General features: G+C 46.0%; 2 protein-coding genes across 2 annotated transcripts in view; both read right to left on the bottom strand.

The window, feature by feature from the left end:
- LOC125940925 (calcium-activated chloride channel regulator 2-like) overlaps positions 1–22,426 on the bottom strand; it is a 290,188-nt gene that overhangs the window by 96,080 nt on the left and 171,682 nt on the right. The gene's annotated exons all lie outside the window — the stretch shown is intronic.
- LOC125940928 (uncharacterized) overlaps positions 15,217–22,426 on the bottom strand; it is a 29,469-nt gene continuing 22,259 nt past the window's right edge. The window contains exon 3 of the mRNA XM_049657659.1: positions 15,217–16,027. Coding sequence (XP_049513616.1) covers positions 15,441–16,027 — 587 coding nt within the window. The 3' untranslated portion in view covers positions 15,217–15,440. The remainder of the gene's footprint in view (positions 16,028–22,426) is intronic.

Here is a 22,426-nt window from a genome sequence, read left to right as displayed (position 1 = left end):
TGCAGAAGTAGGCGTCTCTTTCCTCCTTTACAATAACTTTATATGTAGAGAAAACGCGCCTTCTTCCGACGCGCGAAAGGCCGTGGGGGGGGGGGGAGAGGGGTAGGGAAAGGAGGTGACGTTTAGCTGCGGCACCAAGTGCCTATTTATATCAGAAGCTCCGGCAAGTCACCAACGCCGCACGCATTTTGCGCGAACGCGGGCAAAACGCCGACGGCGTCGACAACAGTTCTGCGTGTTGCCGGTGCTGCTGCATGTCCAAGTTCATACAGCTGATATAGCTAATATCATTACTCCGTCTAGCTCTCTACAAATTTGCTATCGCAATTGATGCTTCGCCTTTCAGGTGAAACTGCGTCAACTTTTTTTAAGACCCACAGTAGAGGCATTAGGTCGACTACCCAAAGAATTAATAACACCTTCTTCTCTACCACATCGCTCCCAGTAAAACGAATGCGCAATGTCTGCAATATGTAACAATGGGCACATGAGTGTTCTTCACCAGTTGCTTTAATTGTCAACAATGCTCTAGGTGGTGGTGGTGAAAACTTTTATTGAACAAAGAGAGAGGGTGAAGCCCGTGAGCTCCATGAAACTAGGTGTCATCCTTAGTCCGGGACGTCATTGGTCGAAGCCGCCACTCGAGCCCGTTGGACCAGAGCTCGTTGTTTCTCTAGTCCGGAGCTGTTGAGCACGGTCGCCTCCCAGTCCTCTCGAGTTGGGTGGGGAATAGGGGATAGATTGGGATTCTGTTGGCAGGCCCAGACCATGTGATACAGATCTGCCAAATTACCACAGTGCTGGCATTGCCCATTGATTTTGGGATCGAAATGCTTTACTATAGCTGGGCAGAGCAACGTATTAGTTTGGAGGCGCCGTAGGACGCGTTCTTCAGTTTTGGATAGGCCTTTTGCCGGAGGGGGGTACACCCGGCGCTGCTCACAGAAGTAATGTCGAATTGCACTGAACCGTAGTAGGGGAGTAGGACATTCAGGCTGTTTAGGGCAACAGGGAGGTTCCCGGGGAATAAGTGCGCGGGCTGCTGCGTCTGCAGCTTCATTACCTCGAAGGCCCTGATGGCCTGGAGTCCAGATTATTCGTTTTGGTGCGGGATCCCGATCCCTGATGCAGAGTCTCAGAATTTTGTTGGCTAGCGGAGAGATTTCCCCTGCCAAGTAGTTTTCACAAGCCCTTCGAGAGTCTGTGAGTATGCATTTGGATTGAGGGTGTGCAGCCGCCAAGGCGACAGCGACTTCCTCTGCTTGGTTTATATTCGCGGCTCTAAATGAGAGTCCGTCCACCTGAGTTCCCTGATGTACAACCGCCGCCGTGTAATATCCCCTGGGCGAAGGTCCGGCTACATCCACATAGTAAACCCCAGTACGGGAGCCAAGCTGTCTTTCTTGCGCTTTGGCACGTGCCTGTCTTCGTCCTTCATGTGTTTCTTTCGTCATATTACGAGGGAGTGGGGGCACCCAGAGTTTGGTGCGCCACAGCTCTGGGATGCGCTCCGTGTGTTCAGGTTCGCAGTTGTGTTGAATGCACAGGCGGTCCAGCAGGCGACGCCCCGGGGCGGTCTGCATAAGCCGTGTGTATTGATTTGTGAGGTGCGCCTCCCTGAGCTCCTGAATAGAGTTAAGAACCCCCAAGGCAGATAGTTTCTGATTGGAAGTGCTGATGGGCAGGTCTAAGGCGCGTTTGGTTACTTTCCTGAGGATTACATCAGCCCTGTTCTCGTCGTGTTTAGTCATTCTTAAATACGGAGTTGAGTAAAGAATCCTGCTGGTTACAAAGGCGTGGGCGAGCCGAAGCGCGTCCCTACCTCGTAACCCCCCGCGTTTGTTTGAGACTCGGCGGATCATACGTCCTACCTGTTCCCCTACTTTGCTTAACTTGTCCAACGTAGTTCCGTTTTTTGTTCTGTTATTTATGAGAAGGCCTAAGATTCGGATCTCAGAGACCACCCGAATGGAACTCCCTGATAGAGTCAAGTCCAGGGTCGTTCTGTCTTTTACGTTTGCTCGGATATGTAGGAGTTCGGATTTAGCTGTAGCGCACTGCAATCCGCATTGAGTCGCGTAGGCGTCCACGATGGAGGCGGCCTGCTGGAGACGGTCTTCCATTTCGCCTATACTGCCCTGATTTGCCCAAATTGTGACATCATCAGCGTATAGTGCGTGATGTACCCCCTCTACCTGTGCCAAAACCTGCGGGAGATTCATCATAGCTATATTAAATAGTAACAGGGAGATGACCGCCCCTTGCGGGGTCCCTCGCGTACCCATTTTAAAGGGTCCATGTTCCTCATCATCTATGCGGAGAATCGCCAGCCTATCTGAGAGGAAGTCTCTGATATATGCAAAGGTTTTCCTACCGCAATGAGTGTGGCTTAAGTTGGTCAGAATGATCTCATGTTTAACATTATCGAACGCACCTTTAAGGTCGAGAGCAAGAATTGCCCTGTCATTGTGTGTCGAATAGGTGGGTTGGATGATGTCTCGATTTTGTTGAAGGAGGACGTCTTGTGCAGACATATGTGGCCTAAAACCAAACATGGTATCCGCGAAGTATCCCTTACTTTCGAGGTACGGAGAGAGGCGGTCTCTAACCATGGCTTCCATGAGTTTGCCTACGCACGAAGTAAGTGATATGGGCCTGAGGTTGTCTGTACTAATTTGCTTGCCGGGTTTGGGAATGAAGGTGACTAATGCTGTTTTCCAATCGATTGGAAGCGGTTGGCCGTCCCAGATCGCGTTAATGTATTCCAATAGATGCCAATAGGTATCATCCGACAGATTTACTAGAAGTGTTACAGTGATATGATCTCGGCCTGGGGCGGTGCCCCTGCGCATTTTGCCCAGCGCCGCTTTCAGATCATGCATGGCAAATGGAGCATCGAGTTGATGGTTTTCCCTGCCCGCGTATTCGTATGCAGTCTTGTCCGGGTCCAGCATGCGGCATAGGTATTTATCGCAAAGAGCATCGGCTAGCTGGGAATTGGTTCCATGAAAGCCTTGCAAGGCCCGGCGGAGCTGTTTTTGTGTTTCTCCTCTGGTTTGCGTGGGGTCAATGAGACTGCGGAAAAGGCGCCATGCGCCCTTCGAGTTCATCTGCCTAGCTACCGCATTGCATCGTTCTGTCCAGTTTGAGTCGTTGAGTTGGGCCGCGTATTCCGCCGCTTGCATGCTCAGCTCAGCTATTCGAAGTTTGAGCTTGCGGTTGAGTTTGTTTTTCCGCCAGCGTTTGGTTAAACTCCTGCGGGCCTCCCAAAGATGGAGGAGGTGATTGTCTACTGCAGGAATGTCTTCCGTGGTCTGTAGGGTTGTGACACACTTCGAGTTTGTGGCAGTGAGTTGTTTCGCCCATTCTGTGTACCCACCCGCTCCGAAAACAGAGGGGATTGCATGAGAGCGAAAAGCTGTCCAATTTGTAAGCTTGGCTTGGCTCCACGTTGTGCGGGCCACTTTAGCGGAAATAGTGATTTTGAGGAGACAGTGATCGCTACCGAGTGTATCGTCCAAGTTTTCCCATGTTGCATGAGATATATTTTTAACCAACGTTAGATCCGGGCATGTATCCCGGTTTGCAGAATTTCCAACTCTAGTGGGTTGCATCGGGTCTGTAAGGAGCGATAGACGGAGCGTGGAAATGAGTTCTGCCAATTTGCGACCTTTGGCGATTTCGCGAGTGTAGCCCCAATGGTAGCTGGGGGCATTAAAGTCACCCACGATCACTAGTGGATGCTTATCCGCTTCCCTAACTGCTTTATAAAATATTTCGTTGAAGACGCTTCGCTTGCATTTGGGGGAACTGTAAACATTAAGGACGTATACGCTAGGGTCTCGTCTTTTATTAGGTAGGATGTTGACCATCGTGTATTCATGCCCCTCCGAGAGATCGAGGTCTATCTGACGAGCGGTACACTCCTTATGTACGAGAATACAGGTGGACGTACCCCCCTGAAATGAATTGTATCCAGGCAGTTTCGCCTGCAGTCCGGTTTCTTGTAAGGCTATGACCGCCGGCATTGAATTTAGGGTCTGCAGGTAGAGATGGAGAGTGGCCCTCTTTTTCCCATCTCTAAAGCCCCTGCAATTCCATTGGATAATCTCTAATTTCGCTTGTTTGGAATTTTTATGATTAACTTTAGAAATGCCTGCCATCATGAATTTATTGTTGAGGGGGTGGCATCATCACCACTGGGGCCTGCGTGGGAGCCTGAGTAGGCATGGAAGTCTCGATTTGATGTGCAATGGGTTGCTCCATATTGCCCTCGGATTCAGAGTTTGCCGGGTTACGATGAACAATTTTGCGTCGACGTTGTTCCGGCATCTTAGTGCTAGCTTTGATTTCCTCCAATTGGGGAGTGAGCCAATTTTGGATGGTCTGAAGTATGCTGGCCGTGAGTATCGGCACGAGACTCTGCTTCAGGTCCTGGATCGCTGCCTGGACTGCAAGGTTTACCTGTTGTGGAATAATGTGTTCCACCATAAGTTTGTTTTGTTCCATTATCATTTTGTTCTCTTCCTCAAATTTTGTTGCCAGCCTGCTAAGACGTGTCTCTATGCCCTCCGAGTTTGTTACGACGGTTTCGGTTTTCGAGACGCTTGTATAACCTGATAGGTCCGACCCAGACTCCTGTTCCTCGTCCGAGCTGGCCGAGGCCTGCATAGACTCCGGCTCCGTTCGTTGTGGAGCCTGCATCGCTTTCAGCGCCTGATTTTCGCGTTCTAGAGTGGCAATTCGTTTTTGCATAATTTCTAGCTGTTTGCTGATTTCGATTTCGGAAGGGGAGGGGGAGGTGGTAGCGGGAGGCTGAGAGGCGACCCCTGCCCAACTGCTCACCTTTTGCTGCGGGCTTACCAGTGGGGGGAAATCCCCAGCCTGGAACGTAGGCGGCTTCGACCTCGGCCCGGCCTGTACATTGCTCGGTTTGGGCTGTCCAGTCTTCCTTTGCTTGGAATTATGTGGCTTGTTTACGCCATTCGCGGGAGGTGCTGGTCCCCCTTGTTTGTGGTGTCCCGGTTGTCCATGTTTCAGCTGGGGTGGAGTGGGCTTCCATGCCTTCCTGAATTTTCCCACACATTCCGCAGAGCCAGTGAAGTGGTTTCCGCCGCAAATGAGGCACTTGGGTTGGCAGTTGTGCTTCGTTGGGCCTGACGGGGTGATGTTCACATTCGCACCACAGTGAATACACCGCTGATCGTCCGGGTTGGGGCACGCATCCGCTCTGTGGCCCAGCGTGCCACACCGGTAGCATGCCGGAACCGTTTTCTTGTAGTAACGCACTGGCACGTTTTCGGAACAGTAGTGAATGAATCTTGGAACGCGACGTCCCTTGAAAGTCACCACTGCGACGTTAGATGTTCCTAATTTCCGCACGTACAGGATTTCGCCGTCGATCCATTCGAGCTTGTGCCGAAGGGATTCCGAGGTTTCGGTGTCTGCAACGGTGATGACGCCTTTGCAGGTTTCTCCAGCCGATTTTAAATGTCCGTGAAACGGTATTTGGCGGTCCCCGATTGTCAGCGTGACGTCCCCGATAAGCTTCGAGGCCAGGGCTTCTGTCTTCACTCCCACAACAACGATGTTTTGATCCCATACCGGCCACACGGAGACGCCAGCGTTCGCGGTACTACCGGTGAGGCCTTGCACTGCGGTGCCGATCCCGCCTGGACCGAACGCAGCACGGAGATCCACGTTAAGTCTTGGCTTGAGCACAATCACCAACTCATCTGGCCGGATCCGAGGTGTTTGTGTCGGCTTCCATTGCACTTGCTGCCCTCCTCGTCTTGGAGAATCGGAGGCAGCGCCAGCTGCGGGAGCCAATCCTGTTTTGGGAGCCTGTTGCTGGGCGGCTGGCGCAGAGCCCGTTGGCTTCGTCTTGGCGAGCTTCTCTTGCATTTGGCGAACCATGATCTGAAGATATTCATCTTCTCCGGGTATAGGGTCTTGCCGTGCTTCCGCGGCCTCGAGTTCCATCCTCTGCGTCATGCTGGGGTCATTGCCTGCCTTCGCGGCCACCGCCATGGCTAGGGAGCCTCGGCGTTCGCCCCGCCGGCGTTTGGCTTAGCCAGGCTCGTGCGTGGCGTGAGTTTCAACCAGTCGTAAATTGCTGAAAAAAGGCCCACCTGGACAAATATGGTATCCAGAGGTTCCTGGCAACTTCACGGAGACGGTGAGACCAGTTTCGGGTGGATGTAGGGCAAATTTTCACAACACTCATCGATTTCCGACGGAGCCGACGTGGCATGCGTCCGACCGCCGCGTCTTGACAGACGCGTCTCCATGCTCTAGGGGCAGCCGAAAATTTTCTCGAACGAATTCTAAAGCGATGACATTAAGGGACCCGTTACGCAGTGAACAAGGCGCCAACGGCGTTGAGAGTACAATTTCGTGCGTTCCATGCTTTGCACCAATTGTAGCGCGGCGCTGCGGCATCCGTGGCAGCGGCGGTGCCGGCTGGCCGTGCGGAAAAAAAGAAAGAACCAGAACGCTCGCTATCGTGCATAGCGTTCGTCGTCAGCGTTACATTACGGCTACATAAGCTGCAGCTGCCGGGAAGCGTTGGAAGCAGTCGGGGATCTTTGAATGCTATCGCGTTCTACACTTGAAGACGATGCTCTCCCAATTTTCGTCCTGGTTGGAGCTTTGGCTTATTTTATGATGATCCTTCCCACAATACGGAATTCCTTCATATCGCACTTTTGCTAACAGGAACCGTGGTCGGAATATGACGACCCACATCTTGCAAGCTTCCTCGCTCACGAGGTGAGATTCAGGTGACCCTTGAAGGGATATACAGTAAAGAAAAATATCAAATCGAGTTTGATGGAAAGATTGTTCGCCTCGAAGTATATCTTTGTTTGCGGTCCCGGTACTGCTCGTCACTGCTCCTCGTCAATTTGAACCACCCACATATAAACGGACGAGTTGATGTAATATCCACGTGACCTACCTATATGGCGGTTTCTGTGAACCAGCAGAGTTGACGTCACCTGAGAGGTACCAAAACCCACAAGAGGTGCCAGCACTCCTATTTCCTATTATCGCCATTTTATATTTTTCAGAAGCTCAGTTCTCACGACGAATGACGAATTCGTTATTACAGAAGCCCACTGCTTCAGTGTAGCTCGACGTAGCACGTTTGTTTAGCGTCCCTTTAACTACGAAACATTGCAGCTTCATGCATATTTTCGTGATAATAAGTGAATACGGGCGGTCAAGCTTTTATGTGCTCTCTACTCCATTCTTTACTAACCCGTGAATATAGGCCTAGTTTAGCAGCCGAAAAGCTGCTATCATCATCATGCATTACCTCCACAACTCCGCCGTTTCGAATACGTTTTTAAAGAATTCAGCTATCCCACGAAATGAATACGAAGATATATATATGCAAAATGTAGCATTTTCAACCAAATTCTTTTGATGAAACATTCTTTGTTGGCTCCACTTGTGGGCCTCCGTTCATCAGGACACCTAGAGGTTTACAAAAAGTGATAGCAGTATAGTAACACAAGGATTGTGAATTTAGATAACTGCTATACAAAGATGACCGTTATATGTACATTATGTTCGCTTATTCAATAACGTTTAAAGAAAACTCTGGTTCTCGCACGTGCCTTCAGATTGCGGGCGATGTCTTCGGAGGGTGTAACATCCCTGTGGATCGATACCATGATGTTGGTGTAACCTCCGTCGCTTTTGTCGATGGCCCCAGCGACAACTGTTACCAAGCAGAATAACCAGAGGGTTGCTGCTATTGCGCTTTTGAATATGGTCATGACTTCTCTGGAATGGGAGCAATGAAGCAATCAATAATCGGACATACTTATCGTGCACACACAAAGCAGCTGAGAAGTATTATTGAATGGGCCATAATGATGATATTCATGAGAAGGGGCTTGCGAATATTCGAAACTTTTGAATAATGAAGCAAAAAGTGTTCTATTTGAATCAGTCGTCGAATCGAATAGTCTCTGTTCGTAAGTGCGAATATTTTTCGAACAGTTTTCCAGTATTTCAACACGTGAACTTTTGAATAACGAAGGAAAAAGTGTCCTATTTGAATCGGCCATCGAATCGAATATTCTCGGTTCGCAAATGGCAATATTTTTGGCATAGTTTTCGAATATTTCAAAACGTCAACTGCGCGCAGGTAATCATAAAGTTGTAGCAAAAGTACGGTAAAATTTCACCCCCGCAGGCATAGTTTAGACATAAAACATGAGAACATGTGTAGTGGAGCAGGCAACGGCGCTAAGGCGGCCATGCTTTAGAGGCTATACAGCGATCATTCGCACTCTCTGAAAAGTAATGTGCATGCGAAAAAACTATACTTTTTCCCTAGTCCTTCACTTGAGCTTTTAATAAACAATGCCTCATAACATACTATGTAAAGACAGAAACTTGCTAACTTTAAGAAGACTAGGTTGTGAACATTGTGTTATAATTGTGATAGCGGCTGTTCCTTATTTGAAAACTATTTGATATTCGATTCAATTCGATTCGCCTCTGGCACGATTCAATTGGTACTCGATACGGTCTCAAGGATCACTATTCGCACACCCATATTTATGAGCACCCTCTCTTAAACTGGCATTGCAGAAATAGCCACCTCGCCTGCATTATTTATTCAGGTTTCACTACGCCTATCGAGAAATACATTTGGGACATTCGTAGCGACCTCTAGGACCAGGACTAGGAACCTTGCCGAGCCGCGTGGTTGGAAACGAAATGTTCCTAGATGTACGTTCTTCAAGGGACACCGATACGTCATTTGCGTTTACAGTGTAGCAGCACACGTTCGCCATTGATCCTCACTCCTAAGCCTTCTCAGTCTAAGAGTTCGAATACTTCTTCTAAGGGTGCAGTGAATAAGATTGGAGGGATTGTGTCTGCTTGCCTGACCGCATTCTTGATAGGTAACTTTCTACTTGTCTTGTGCGGAACCAAGGTAGCCGTGGAATCGTTGTACGTATTTCCCAAGATAATCACGTATGGCTGCTGTACTCCTTGTTACACGATGCCTCTATGATTGCTGCTATCTCAACTGAATCAAATGCCTTTTCATAATCTATGAAAGCCGTATAGAGAGTTTTATTGTACTCCGCAGATTTCTGGATTACCTGATTTATGAGATGGATGTGATTCATTCTAGAATAGCTATTTCTGAATATCCGCGAATAGCTCACCAAACTTCGATTTGCAGATGTCATTGCCGGAACACAAGAGAAGGCCTTGAGAAGGTCGCATCTCAACGTTTTTTAATAGAGCGAGAAAGTGACAGAAAATGTTAGCATGTACTCCAAAAGTGGGTCTGCAGGCAAAAACGTGTGTCCTATCCCCGCAGGGCTCAGACTTTTGTAAACCCTGCGAATTAGGCCTTTCGCGCAAAGTAAGTGCGCCGGTAACCATGAACCCACTGGATTGTCTGCGAAAGAAGAGACTTCGTGATTGTGTTTAGCGCAGGCATCCCTTGGTGAACCGTGCCCAATACCATTTTGGCCTAAATGACGGCCCTTAGTGACCTTCTGGAAAAGAAGGCCTCGGACGTCCCATGTATTGGCCTCTACCTTCTTTTCTGTGCTAATTAGCGTAATAATTATGTTGTACGGTGCCAAAGCCACAGGAAAGAAGTTGACGCCACTGCACAAGAAAGCAAACTGGAGAGGCAACTAAGCCAACTAAGGGTGAAGATTTCAGTACACAAAATACACCTGAACGTGGCCTGCGTTGCTTAGAAACACTCCGCGGATTAAACGTCAAGAAACGGCGAAACAAGGAAGAACTAGAGGTATAAAACCGATGCCATACCGTTGACGGATACCGGCCGAATAAGGGGCGTCTTCTTCTTTTGCTTCTTCGTCAGTGACCGGTGCGTGGCGCACGCGTACTTCGTCGTCGAGAACTCTGATGATGACGACAAGCTTTGAAGCAATAATGAGGAATTCGTAATACCTGCCCGAGGTTGTATTACAGAGCATGTTTGTGATAATCCTTCTGATTTAGTTTTTTTTGCAGTCCCACGTTTCCGTTACACGAAAACACAGAACCACGAAAAGTCGTCGACTCACAGCAAACCGATTTCAGAAAGCATAGTTTTACGCAGTAAACTGCTTGTTTCTTTTTCGTGTTCTTCGTATTCGTTTGTTTGCCTCCAAGAGTGGCTCATACCCACATGGGGGATTGGCCAAGACTGGGGTGATATATCAAGAAAAAAAAATATTATGCGAGTCTAAACAGAAGCACCATTGATAATTTTTGAATAGCTAAACAGAATGAAGTCTGAGAAAGTTTTGAGATTTAAGCGAGCAAATCGCCCAGGTTAAATTATATACCTCCTACGCATTCCTGATCTTTTTCCTTACCGTGTTAAATGGGCTTTATTACGGCGACTTTATGTTGTAACGTCCTATTTCTAGATATATTTTTATCTGAGCATATACTGTGATAGATGAAGTTGTAACTTAATCCTTGAGGCATTGAATACCAATAAAAAAAACGTTGCACAGAATGCTTGTGACTATTCTTAGAGTTCCACGAATTCTGCAACGAACAATGAATGCAAATAATAATTTCCTTTTTTTTTTTCGCTAAAAGCACAGCGTTAGAAATTCAAAGATGCAGGTCGTCGCTCCTGTTCGAGCATACATGGCTTCGCATCGCTCAAGAGGAAAGACCCGAAAGCCAAACTGTATAACAAAAATACACGCCATGCTCCTGCCTTCAAATTTCTCTAAGTTATATTATGCCAAAATTATTATGGCTTTTTGATGGCATGAAAATTAGCTATGCTGATGTTCATGCGGTGGCGAAAGCCTTGCCTTTATAAATATGGGTACGTTATACAGGAAAAGTATGTTTCGAGTCCTTGCAGAGAGCATGATCTTTTTTTTCTTCTCTGCGCTCCTAAGTTCTTGAAGCAATGAAGTTAATGTTGGGCAGCATCCACAAGCTTCCTCATGCTCGGTCATCTTGCTCGATTATCTTCTCGCTATACGAAAACTGGCTGCTGTGCACTTTGAACTCATGCTGAAACATTCTTGTGTTTTGTAGAGCGTTTGTTCATTGTTTGAAAATATTGTGAAATTATGCACTTTATTGTAAAATAGTGAATGAGGACATTTGCGCAGGCGGTGTTCACAAAGTACCTATGTGATGAAATTGCTTGCAGAAGGTTGGTCTGAACTTGAATGCGTACTTTGGTCTAACTGAAGACTTGTCACGACGCGAAGGATTTCTTACTTGTTGTACATACGCTGTCGAAACGCTGAGGGCTAAAAGAAACTGACAGCAGGGAACAAAAACAAAAGGATTCGCTTATATTATTCGAACACAATAATCAAAACAAAGCCCTCCCCTGAGCTTGTACTAAAGCTTGAGTCATTGTTAAAGCAGCGTAGATGCCGGCGTGGAAAATCGGACCACCCAAGAGAAGCTCCCAGATCACCACTGCTGCAGTCATTCAATTGTACCATCCGAACCGACCGGAGCGCAAATTTGGTGCTGTGTATTTGGGGATGTGCTCGTTGTACTGGAGGGAGGGGGGGGGGGGTAGTTTCGGCGTTACCTCTTCTTGGATTTTTTTCAACACTCCGTAATCTGCCGAAAATGGACCAATCTTACCACAAGCTGGAGTGAAAGCTTCATTTGATTATGCACATAGTGCTACTCGTGGATGCGCTCCCACGGCAACGTTTACAGCGTGTCGACGAGGTGTCGATCAAATTCAGCGATATTTTGGGGCGCGGTAAAGAAGGAGCAAGTTCTCATCATTTTAACGTGAAATGTTCTCTGCCTGCCGGGCTCCCGCGAAAATATGTCCCATGCATGTGCTTCGCGTAATCACCAACGCGCGAATTCCTTGAGCTTCTCGATGGTGATACTTTGCCGCTTAAATTTGTGCCTACGTAATGGTTAAACAACTGGGCATGGAAAGGTTCGAACAATTTACGTTATTATCAAAATTGTGCTCATGATGACGTATACAGGTAGCAATTAGGACACTTATGTATCGTTTGTTTTATCACTGAGTAATTCTTGAGAACATACGGCCGGGAGCCCGAACACCTATAAAGGTTTTAAAGCTGGTAGTGCTTGGAAGTGTCTTGCGGTCTACCACTGGGGGGAGCGCTCGGCTAGTTTTACGGCGAAAGCCTTATCTATTTCATCATTCAGCCGACCTTCAAAGTCCTTGAGCGAAAACGCGTCGACGACAGGACAGGTACAAAAACGATCATCAATAGGTCAATGAAACTTTCACCATTTACAGTGCTTGAGCTCCTCTTTTAAAATATGGTTTTAATTTTTAATACCGCAGCTCATTTGGTTAATGTTTTGCACCCCATTCATTTGTAAAAAAAAATTGAAGGACGCTTAAGCTTCGCCGTTAGGACTGGAACGCGATAGCGTTATCGGGCCTGTTCGCTTCGCATTTTTCTTTGAGTGGGCTTCACTGAAATACAGAACGTGGGTGAGCTAGCTTACAAAGAACAAGCTTGCACCGATCGCCTAATGCTGGCTTCATTTTTAACAGAAATGCACTGCTGGGAAGACGTTTTTCCCGGGGCAATATAAGTCGTCTTATTTTGTTTATAATTTATTTCGTACTGCCGGCCTGTTTTTACAGGCCCTAGGTAGGAGTGGGATGTACAAAAAAGGTTTAACAAGCTAATAACATGTGAAACAAAACAAAAAATGTCAAAAAAGAAATTGGAAACAAGCAAAGCGTGATCTCGTTAGAAGGGGAAAAAAAGAAACAACATTGAAAAAAGGAAAAAAAAAGCAAGCAAGGAAGATATCGAGGAATTCAGCAATACAGCACACGTTTACACAATGGCTTATACACACAAAAATAAGGGTGCCCTTAACATGTTTTGATCTATATCACATAGTATATGGAATAGGACAGAGATTTTGGAAAACGTTTCGGGTCATAGATTAACGAAAGCGTGCAAAAAGGATGATAAGGTTTAGCTTTGAAGGACGTTTTCAGGCAGAGCATTCCAATCATGAATGGTTCGGGGGAAAACGACTGCTTAAATAAAGTGGTATGGTGCGGATACTCGTCTAACCTGAATGAATGTGATGAACGCGTCAGGCGCCCGCTACAAGGTGTAATGTACAATTTTTTATCTAGTTTATTTGGATGCTCCCTATGAATAAAATATAACATTTTGAGCCTCTGTCGATATCACCTTACCTCTAGAGTTTCCAGGTTCGCCTCCTGTAAAAGAGCGCTAACTGATGTATGACTGATTTCCGCTGTATCATTTCAATAATATTTATGCTTGCTTGGGTGTGAGGGTCCCAGACAGGAGTAGCGTATTCTAACAATGGTCTGATGAAAGTATTGTATGCTAGTTTTTTATGTTACTTGTAGATTTAGCCAAGGTACTCCTCAGGTATCCGAGCTTCTTCATGGCTTTTCTTTATGTAGGCTACATGGCTATTCCACCTAAGGTCCGACGTAATTACTACACCAAGAGTTTTATATTCTGTAACAGAGGATAAGTTATGGCCATTAGTGCTGTATACAAAAGGTAACAGCTTCCTTTTTCGTGTAATGATCATTGATACTGTTTTTCTTAGGTTAATGCTCATTTGCCACTTTAAGCACCATGTCGCTATTGCTGATAAAGATGAATTTAGGATCATCTGATCTGCCTCGCTGTGAATTTCATAGTAAAGTACACATTCATCTGCGAAGAGCTGAATTTTAACTAGTATATTATTCACTATATCATTGATAAAAACTAAAAAGAACTCGGGGCCCAAGACTGATCCCTGTGGGATTCCAGATTGCACATCGATAAGTCTGATTTCGCATTATCAGCAGCAACAACAAATATTAAAATAGGAATAACCTAGCACCTTTTTTATTATTTTATTAATTGTTTGTTAGTGCCCCGATGCGCGCGCGTGTCATAAACGCATTAGGCAGGCGAAATCACAATTTTACCTGCCGTAGTAGGCTCTCTAACCTGCAGAGCATGCGAGCGCCATATGGATAGGATTTTCGCAAGGAAACTACCCTAGCGCATGGTAGTTGGTATAGCAGAAATGCTGGAAAAGGGGTTTGTGTATGAGTTTCCTCGTAACATAATTAGGTTTTCTCGTACATTCTGGTTCCAATTCGACGCCAACATGCCTGTAGGTTGTGGTTAAGTCACACTTTACCATTTTACTTTACCATAGCAAATTATTAGAGAGCTATTCGGAGTAGGGATAGTAGTTTTATCGGCTGCATAAACTTGCACACATTCGCTTACTAGCAGAATTAACACGCGCGGTGTCAGCGTGCACAAGCAAACATGAATAGATCACAGTGAATGACCGCAGACAACGACTATCAAAACGCTGGCAGCAAGCGCAGCCGCCGCAGCGGGTGAAGGTTCGTGCGGTCTATCGCTTCAACGGAAACTGAGCGGCGAATTCACGGCGCATACGAAGGTCAGAGTCGTGTGGAGATCTCTTTTAAGAGACGGTGCGGGCGACCTCTCGCATACACATTTCTCTCTTTTTTTACATTCCCCTGTTTTTCGATTTTTGTTCTATCACCGGTGGAAAGTGGTATAAAAACAGACTCTGTGCAATTTGTTGTCAGTCTTGAGAAAGAGCGGTCTCTGGCTGAAACGTTGACACAATAGGCAGTTGTTTATAAGAAGTGCAACAACTTTTCTACTATAGCCTTGCGGCAACCGAACATCGTTCAACCTGTATTATATATATATATATATATATATATATATATATATATATTGCGACCCAGCTATCAGGCACCTACTCTAAGAATGCTTGTCGTTGATTCTATGTGAATAAGAAGAGTTGCATGTTCATTCAAGAGACTTGTTAAAGAACCGCGAGTACATTGTTTTATCCCGTAATTCTAATTAGTCAACTAAAAGTACTGTTGAAATATTTTGTGGTCGTTCTACCTATGAAGATGTCAATTTGGCAGAAAACGGGGGGCGAAATGCGAAAACACCCGTGCACTTAGATTTAGATCAGATCGTGGTTTTGGCACGTAAAACCTCATAATTTAATTTTTGGGGGGTTGGAAACTCTCATTTCAAAATTGCCTAGCTGTATAGGCTGGAGACAGACAGAGAGAGAGAAATAACATTTATTTCCACATGTCAGTGAACGCCTCAGAAGATGGTCTTCCTCCGCAACGCCTCTATCCCTCGGCCGGCATCCCGAAGGCTTCAGTGGCAGCTAGAGCTTGGCTGATGATTTCGCGTTGAGTCTTGCTATCCGGATAAGCTGAAATAATTTTTTTCACTATGCTAGCACTGGTGTAGATGTTCTAGGCATTAAGTAAAAATACTTGACGAGACACCAGGCACATTTGAGGAACACATGCAAGCCCAGTAGCAATGCGAACAAAAATATTGTGTTTTGAGCAGTTTATTAACTCCTAACGTGTTCAAACACTTTCACGGTGGCGCACTTGTTGTCTCAGCCAGTTCTGCAGGACCCTTGTCCCCAAATCCAATATCGCTTCCACCCTTGCTTCTTTTGAGAATCCACAGCACAGCAGAGCCCACCATTACTGCTGCCACAAGAAGAGCCAGAAGCCATGGAATTAGTGACGTAGACGATGTGCCGTCATCACTGTCATTCTCGGCAGAGTTGTCTTGCGTGGATTTCGGGCTACTTTTCCCAGCTGTCGTGGGCCTGGCCGGCAGGCCTTCTGGAATCTTTGAGGTGTACTTGTTGCCATGGTAGCCAGCTTCAGTTTTCGACCAATCGTCGTAGGCCAACTGCGCTATATTTGATAACCCAGACATCAGGCCGTAGCTGTTGTTCACTCTAAGAGCAAACTTCACTCTCCACATTGTGAAATTTTCTCTTTCCTCTGCCAATTCACGTGTAAGCGAGATCGTCACAGCGTGAGTCGTTCCTCCCGGTCTAGGTATCAAGTCGCCCTGAACCAAGCTCGTTGAGTCGATCTGCACTTGGGACTCGAAGTGGTCGTCCAGGCCTTTGAAGTCTTTGCTCGCTCGGATATCGATTGACGACGCTGTTAGAGAGGATACAGAAGAACGCCACAGAAATATTAGAGTTCCGGAATGAGTGAGTCATTCTTTCCGAAAGTACGTCGATACTAAAATTCCTATAAGGAGACGTTAACGCGTGCTTTGAGGCCACTGCAGATATACACCTGCACCTTCCTTCGCTTGATGAATAGACCATCTAAAATAACCACTCGCTATGCCACTCGAAGGGCCACAGCAGCGAATAAAAAGCAGATTCCACGAAACAATTAATTTAATTTGGAAGTCAATCTCGGCTAATTACACGAGTACATAAGTGGAATTATGAGAACCAGTCCATAGGCTCAGGTGTATTTAAGAACTAAAACAAGAAACAACATCAATGCGTCTATTGTTATACGAAGGGCCACCTGAACACGAGGTTTTGTTGGCCTAGGTGTATGGGGCAGTTCCACTGCGAGGAGGCCTGGTCGTACAAGGACATGCGTCGGATACATAGGATATTGGGAAGCGTTTGAAAAGGCGCGGCTATAGAGAATGAACTGCACCACCAACAGCCCATATATGTGATTACATAAGAAGAAAGCAGAATACGGAATGGCGCCCTCCTCTCCGTGAGTTTTCGCATCTGCCCGCGGAGCTTGCACAGCGTGTGGCCGACGAGGCTGCTTTCACTTTCATAAAGATGGCGACAGTACAGTCTGTCCCAATCTATCAGACTAGTGCAGGTTTTACATCTTAAACAATATTAATCAATACATTTTTAGGCAGTCGAGGCAAACCAAGATAATTCTCCGGAACGATAAGGCTTTTTTGTTTGCTCAATTTCCGCAAAAAATTGCAGAACCCTTATCACAGTGACTTTCGGTGGTTGTGCGATTAGCATTTAAGTGCTGTATAAACAAACATTATTGCTGCATACACTTTTATATACAATCTGTTCAGGAGGAAGTAGTCCAATAATTGTAATCACAATACACGCGTACGCCCCAGTGTGTACACGTTTGAAAAGATTCAAACAAGTTTTGTGCCGCAGGCACTGTTAAATTAGGATCCAGCATTTCTGGCTTCGAATTAAACAGGCTGCCACAGCAAACGTTAGTCAAGCTCTTACAAATCATATATGGAATATACGAGGAAGCAACCAGTGATATTACATTAGCAGTGCCGTACCGCACCAAGAGGATTTTTTAATAATTGAACTTCAATTGAACTATCAAAAAATAGGAGATTAATGGACGAACTTTTTAATTAATAAATTGAAGACGCGAATTCTGATAGAAAAGTAATAATTGCGTTTTAAAACACGCGATTCAATTGTTTTCAGTGGGCTATGTCTCGGGTAATTATTCTTTACGCGTTAAAAATACCCGCATGATTACTCGTCCGCGAACCGCGACACGAGCGCTCCCAGGCGTTCCATAAAAGAACGATGTGTTTGCACAGTGCTTCGTACATTTGTGACTGGTGATTCATGCGCACTCTAAGCATGCAAAACGTCTATGCTGTAGCCATTCAATTCATTTTGTCCCAAGAACACGTGTTAACTTACTTAATGCGTTAGCTGAGCCTTGATCTGGGGTGTTTACAAAGCTGTACAACCACGTTAGAAAAACGCAGATCTTTTTTTACCAAAAAATAAATAAACTAGGCCTCAATAACGCCCCGCTAGCTAACTATGGGATAGCCTACTGTAACACTGACGTCTCAACCACTGCGCGCGCATGCCTCCTTGCATACTTTCATTTATCAAAGAAACGTTGCTAAACGTCGTATCTCTTACAAACTTGCGATTTCGTGCACCCTGTGAGCCGCTCGCATATGCTCAATACGCATCGTTAATTTTTTTTAAAAATACATCTAAAGCGGTTGAATTCTGCCTGAACTGCTAACAAACGGCGTGACCAATGGTCGGAGTGAACCTCTACCTTACGGCGCAGTGCAGCCAAATGCTCTAACCGTAAAGGCTGATTCACGCTAGGCCGACATGGCACCGATTTTGGGCCGCGATTTTGTAGCGATGCCTTATGACTTATTTTACACTAGTCTTGTCATGCACCGCTCACGGCCGGCTGATACCGTTGATAACGCGAGAGGACCATCGCTCTGACCACTGACAAAGCGCGATAAGCGCGAAAAGGCATTATTACTGTCAAGGCATCGCTACAAAATACCGGCCTTGGTCTGCAGACTGCTGGAGAAAGCGTGTTCCTTCCTTTAAACCGTTGGCCACGGTTTTTTCCGTCCTATAAACTGCTCGCGTCATCAGTCGTTAGAGCAACGTCGTTCTCGTGTCGGAGTAATGTGAATCAGCCATGCGATCGCACGCATCCTGTCTCGAACAAAAGTCGCTCGTTGCAACGTTTAATTGGCGCATGCCTGAGATGCCAATTCCTTGCGTTCTTCCACAGCGAAGGCTAAAGATTTGAGCTCCTTTTTTTTAGAGTGCATTGCCATCGGAATCAGCCCACGTTTTTAGATGACACGGCAATACCCCCAAAGGGGGCAAAGTCTTCGCGTAGTGCTAAACCTTTAGAAAATAAAATATACAATATAAAAAATGCAATTAGCGTTCGTTTCTTGGCTCTTCCCTCAAATTTGACGAGGCGCGCGTGCATACTTACAAAAGCGATAGTTATAAAAGTGAGCAAGACTGCCCCGGCTTCTTCAGTGGATTTTCTCACTGTTTTGCTGTTTTGTTTTTCTTTCGTAACTTCGTCGGAAAACATATTGTGTGTTTAATTCTCACTGCTTCAGAAACTGCCCGTCATCCTTCCAAGGTCGATTCACATAGGTCGCGAAGCTTCGGGCGAAAAGCGGTTCAGAACAAATTGTCACCGACATCAGCAAGTGTGGTTATGGGAGCAGCGATTGAAGCGCGACTATGTTTGAAGGGAACAAACATTGGGAAAGAAAAAAAGCGTTTTATAACTAAAGAGACACAGAGATTCATTGAACGAAAATAAAGTTCCTAATCGATTTTATATACGCATGGCGAGAAAAGAAGTGACAATTCTGTTTCACTTGATCATTATCAATGAATACCTTTTTTCAGCTCCCACCGCAAGAGCGCCCATCGATAGCGGCGGGCGTTCATGCCGCTATCACTTGCAATGCAATGCAGCTCTTGAAGTGTGCAGAAAGGCGCGCTCGTAACGCTCACCTGTTGCAATACGCCTCCCTCACATGTTGTGTCGTTTTGCTTATCGACGTTTGCCTAAATTTGGTGACGCGGGTAGTTTCATTGTTTCTTAACCTGGGGTGCGATCTTGTACGCGTTCCAAAATGGAACGAAGGCGGTCCGTTCTATCGAGCCGCACACGATTGGTCAATTTGAACCGTGAGCCGCACACGATTTGTCAATTTGAACCGTGACGATCAAATTGACCAATCGTGTGCGGCTCGATGGAACGGACCGCCTCCGTTCCATTTTGGAACGCGTACAAGATCGCACCCCTGTTCAGTCAAAAGCAGTAAGTTGCGACCGCCAGATAATTGTTCACTTTAGTTGTTTTCGTCTGACAGCGCTGGCCGACGGGCTTCGCGTCCGACGAAACGACGAGCACTCTACGCCCAAAGCGTTCGTCGGCCTCCAAAGAAAGCATGTTTAGTGCAGGGATGCGATTTCGACACCTGTATACGGCAGACCTTTTCCTGCCTCGCTTTCCGTGCCGAAAGCTCGGAACGCCCACCAAATTGTATGGCGGGGCATTTGAATATACAGCTGTAATGGCCAGCCTGCGAAAACAAATTTCGCGCCTTTGAGAACAAAACGACGTCACTTCTGTTTTTAACGGATATGACGTCACATTACTTTTTCTTCCGCCGGAAGTGTTCGCTCCTCACACAGATGGCGCTAAGCCCCATGAAACGCCGATGAACCGCCATGTTTTGAACGTATGGGCTTCTATGGAAGCTTCGCTACCAGGTACCTTGATCCTTCTTTTATGCGTGCTCGCCACCCCACATAGTATTCCACATGCCGCCAATATACGGGCTTTTATATCTTAAGAGGCTATAAAATGCCAGTGAAGATGCTATCATTTTGTGCAAACTGATGTCACTGGCAGCAGACAAATATTCCCCATGTTAGTGACCTTTACACAAATTGAAGAAAACCTGCCTCTAACGATGACAGACTGGGTAATGCTTCCAGCGATATTGTCATTCTTCAAAACTGAAGCACATGTATTTCGAAAGAGCAAAGAAAAATGTGAACACTGACGTTTCTCAGCTACCTTTTCTTGGCACGAAAGTCTATAATAACCAGTTGAAACATGGTGCCGGCTGCTGTTATAACAGATGCTTGTTCTCCCTTTTCAGCCTGAACTATATTTTGCTATGTTCAACATTTGGAGCACGTAAAACACACTCCCCGATATAAATCTTAACGACATTATTGTGGCTAGCTAAAAATGTCAATGCCTATACTGCCAGTGATTACACTTTGAGACTGTGCTGGGCTTCACTGTGCCTATATTGTAGCTTCTATTTTTTTTTCATCAGTCGATGATGCTCACATGTCACTCGCACCATCGCTACAAGGGTTTTTAATGTCAATGTAATATATTGACCTCTGGCGTGTCTACCCGTAGAGCAATCCGTCTGCCGAGTACACTACAGACAGAAAAATGGCTGATGACACAGAGCAGCGACCTCGGAATAAATGAACACCGAATCGTGTATATTTATCTAGCGAGTAGTTTATATCTGCATCTCGATCTGCCTTCTTTCCCTCTGCATATTATTTTTATCTCTATCATCATGCAAATAACTTTTGCTAGGTTGTAGATGTCTTGGCAGATGTGCCGGCGGTGGTGACGAACTTCTCACGCTCTGAAATCAACAATTTAGCAGGTTGGAAGGTATTGCATTCTTTTATTCCTTTAGTGACTCCGCACTACCGCAGCCGCTACTGCCCAAATGTCTTCGAAAATGCCACAAGCTGAAGTAGCAAACATGTTTAAATACCTGCGCCAGGAACCGCATTACATGCGTTCATCAAGCTTAAACGAGAAATGAGGAAACTATGCAGAGAAGTTGAAAATAACCTTGCAAACTTAAGTGCAAGATTTGAAGAAATGACACACGATGTTTAGAAATTCAAAGGAAAAATTTAGAACTCAAGGACCAGAACGCACGACTTACTATTGTATGTTAACTGCTGAATCAACAAATTGCAACCAATGATTAGTGGATTGTTAATCTTGAATAGTACTCGCGAAACCGGAACTTCTAGATTAAAGGCATCCCGGCCATGAGAGGAGAGCTTTAACCGTCAGAAATATAGGGAAGCAGTCAATGAACGAATCTCAAAGGATGACATGGAAACCCGCCACAGAGCTAAGACTCAACTGAAGCAAATGTAGTTGCAGCTTCGTTGCCGAGAAAAACGCAATCCACATAACGCATCTCGTAAAGTACGATTCTGCACAGCTGATATCGACCAACCGCCTATTTCTGCAGTCTTTGTTAACGAAGAACTCTGCCCGCAGCTGAAGAAGCTGTTTGGTGTAACTGTTGCAAGGAAAAATTCAGAGCCCTTCCACTACTGCGAAGTTGGAAGCCAGCGCAGCTGTGACTATGGTGAGTCGCCTTTAGTGAATACTGCTCCCACAATGAGATTGGGCGTATCGTCGTTGGGCATCACCCAACCGAACATGGCTATATCATGAACGTTCCGGTTGAGAACGTTCCACGGAATTTGGCGCTAGCGCTGCCGAGGCGTCCACCACCGTTGTCGGGTTCCTGGGATGCGAAAGGACGCTGACGTTCCGACTCAACATCGCGCTCCCGCAACTCGGGGTTCTCGGCTCCTCCCTGACGTTTCTCCTGGGCTTCGGAAGCTCTCACGCTAGATTCGACATGCCGACGCCGAGCCCTTTCCCGAGCGCGTTCACGGTGGCGTTGCTGCTCAAACGTGTTAGGACACGTCAGTTGCTCATGAATGGCTGATACCACCTTAAACAATGGCTCATACCCCCGTACACTGAAGATTGTTATATAGATTGTTAAATATGATAAGATTGGTAAATTATCTGACATAGATTGGTAAATTAAGATGGGTGAAGTTCGAAACTCTGAACCGATTTGGTTTAAAAATTTTTAATAGTAACAAGCACTATTTAACCCCGCAAGACTCGAGTAGCGTGTTCAGCACAAAAATCGGCCGCTGTTCTTTCCTTCACATTGACGCCCAGTCTCTAAAAGACGGCGATATTTGTGAATTTCTTTTCAGCTTCAACTTTGCTTTTGATGTTATGATAACCGAAACATGGTGTAAAGCAGACCACGAGGGGGCTTAGATTGCCAGGTTACGTGTCTTTCTTTCTGAACAGGCACAACTGAGAGGGTGGAGGCGTATTTCTCCTAATAAAAAAAAGGACATCAACTGTGAAATTATTTTGAAATTCGAATTTATATCT

Source organism: Dermacentor silvarum, chromosome 10 (assembly GCF_013339745.2).
Source record: "Dermacentor silvarum isolate Dsil-2018 chromosome 10, BIME_Dsil_1.4, whole genome shotgun sequence".
NCBI classification, from domain to species: Eukaryota; Metazoa; Arthropoda; class Arachnida; order Ixodida; family Ixodidae; genus Dermacentor; species Dermacentor silvarum.
Note: the sequence above shows the minus strand (reverse complement) of the source record. Positions and strands in the feature narration are given on the sequence as shown.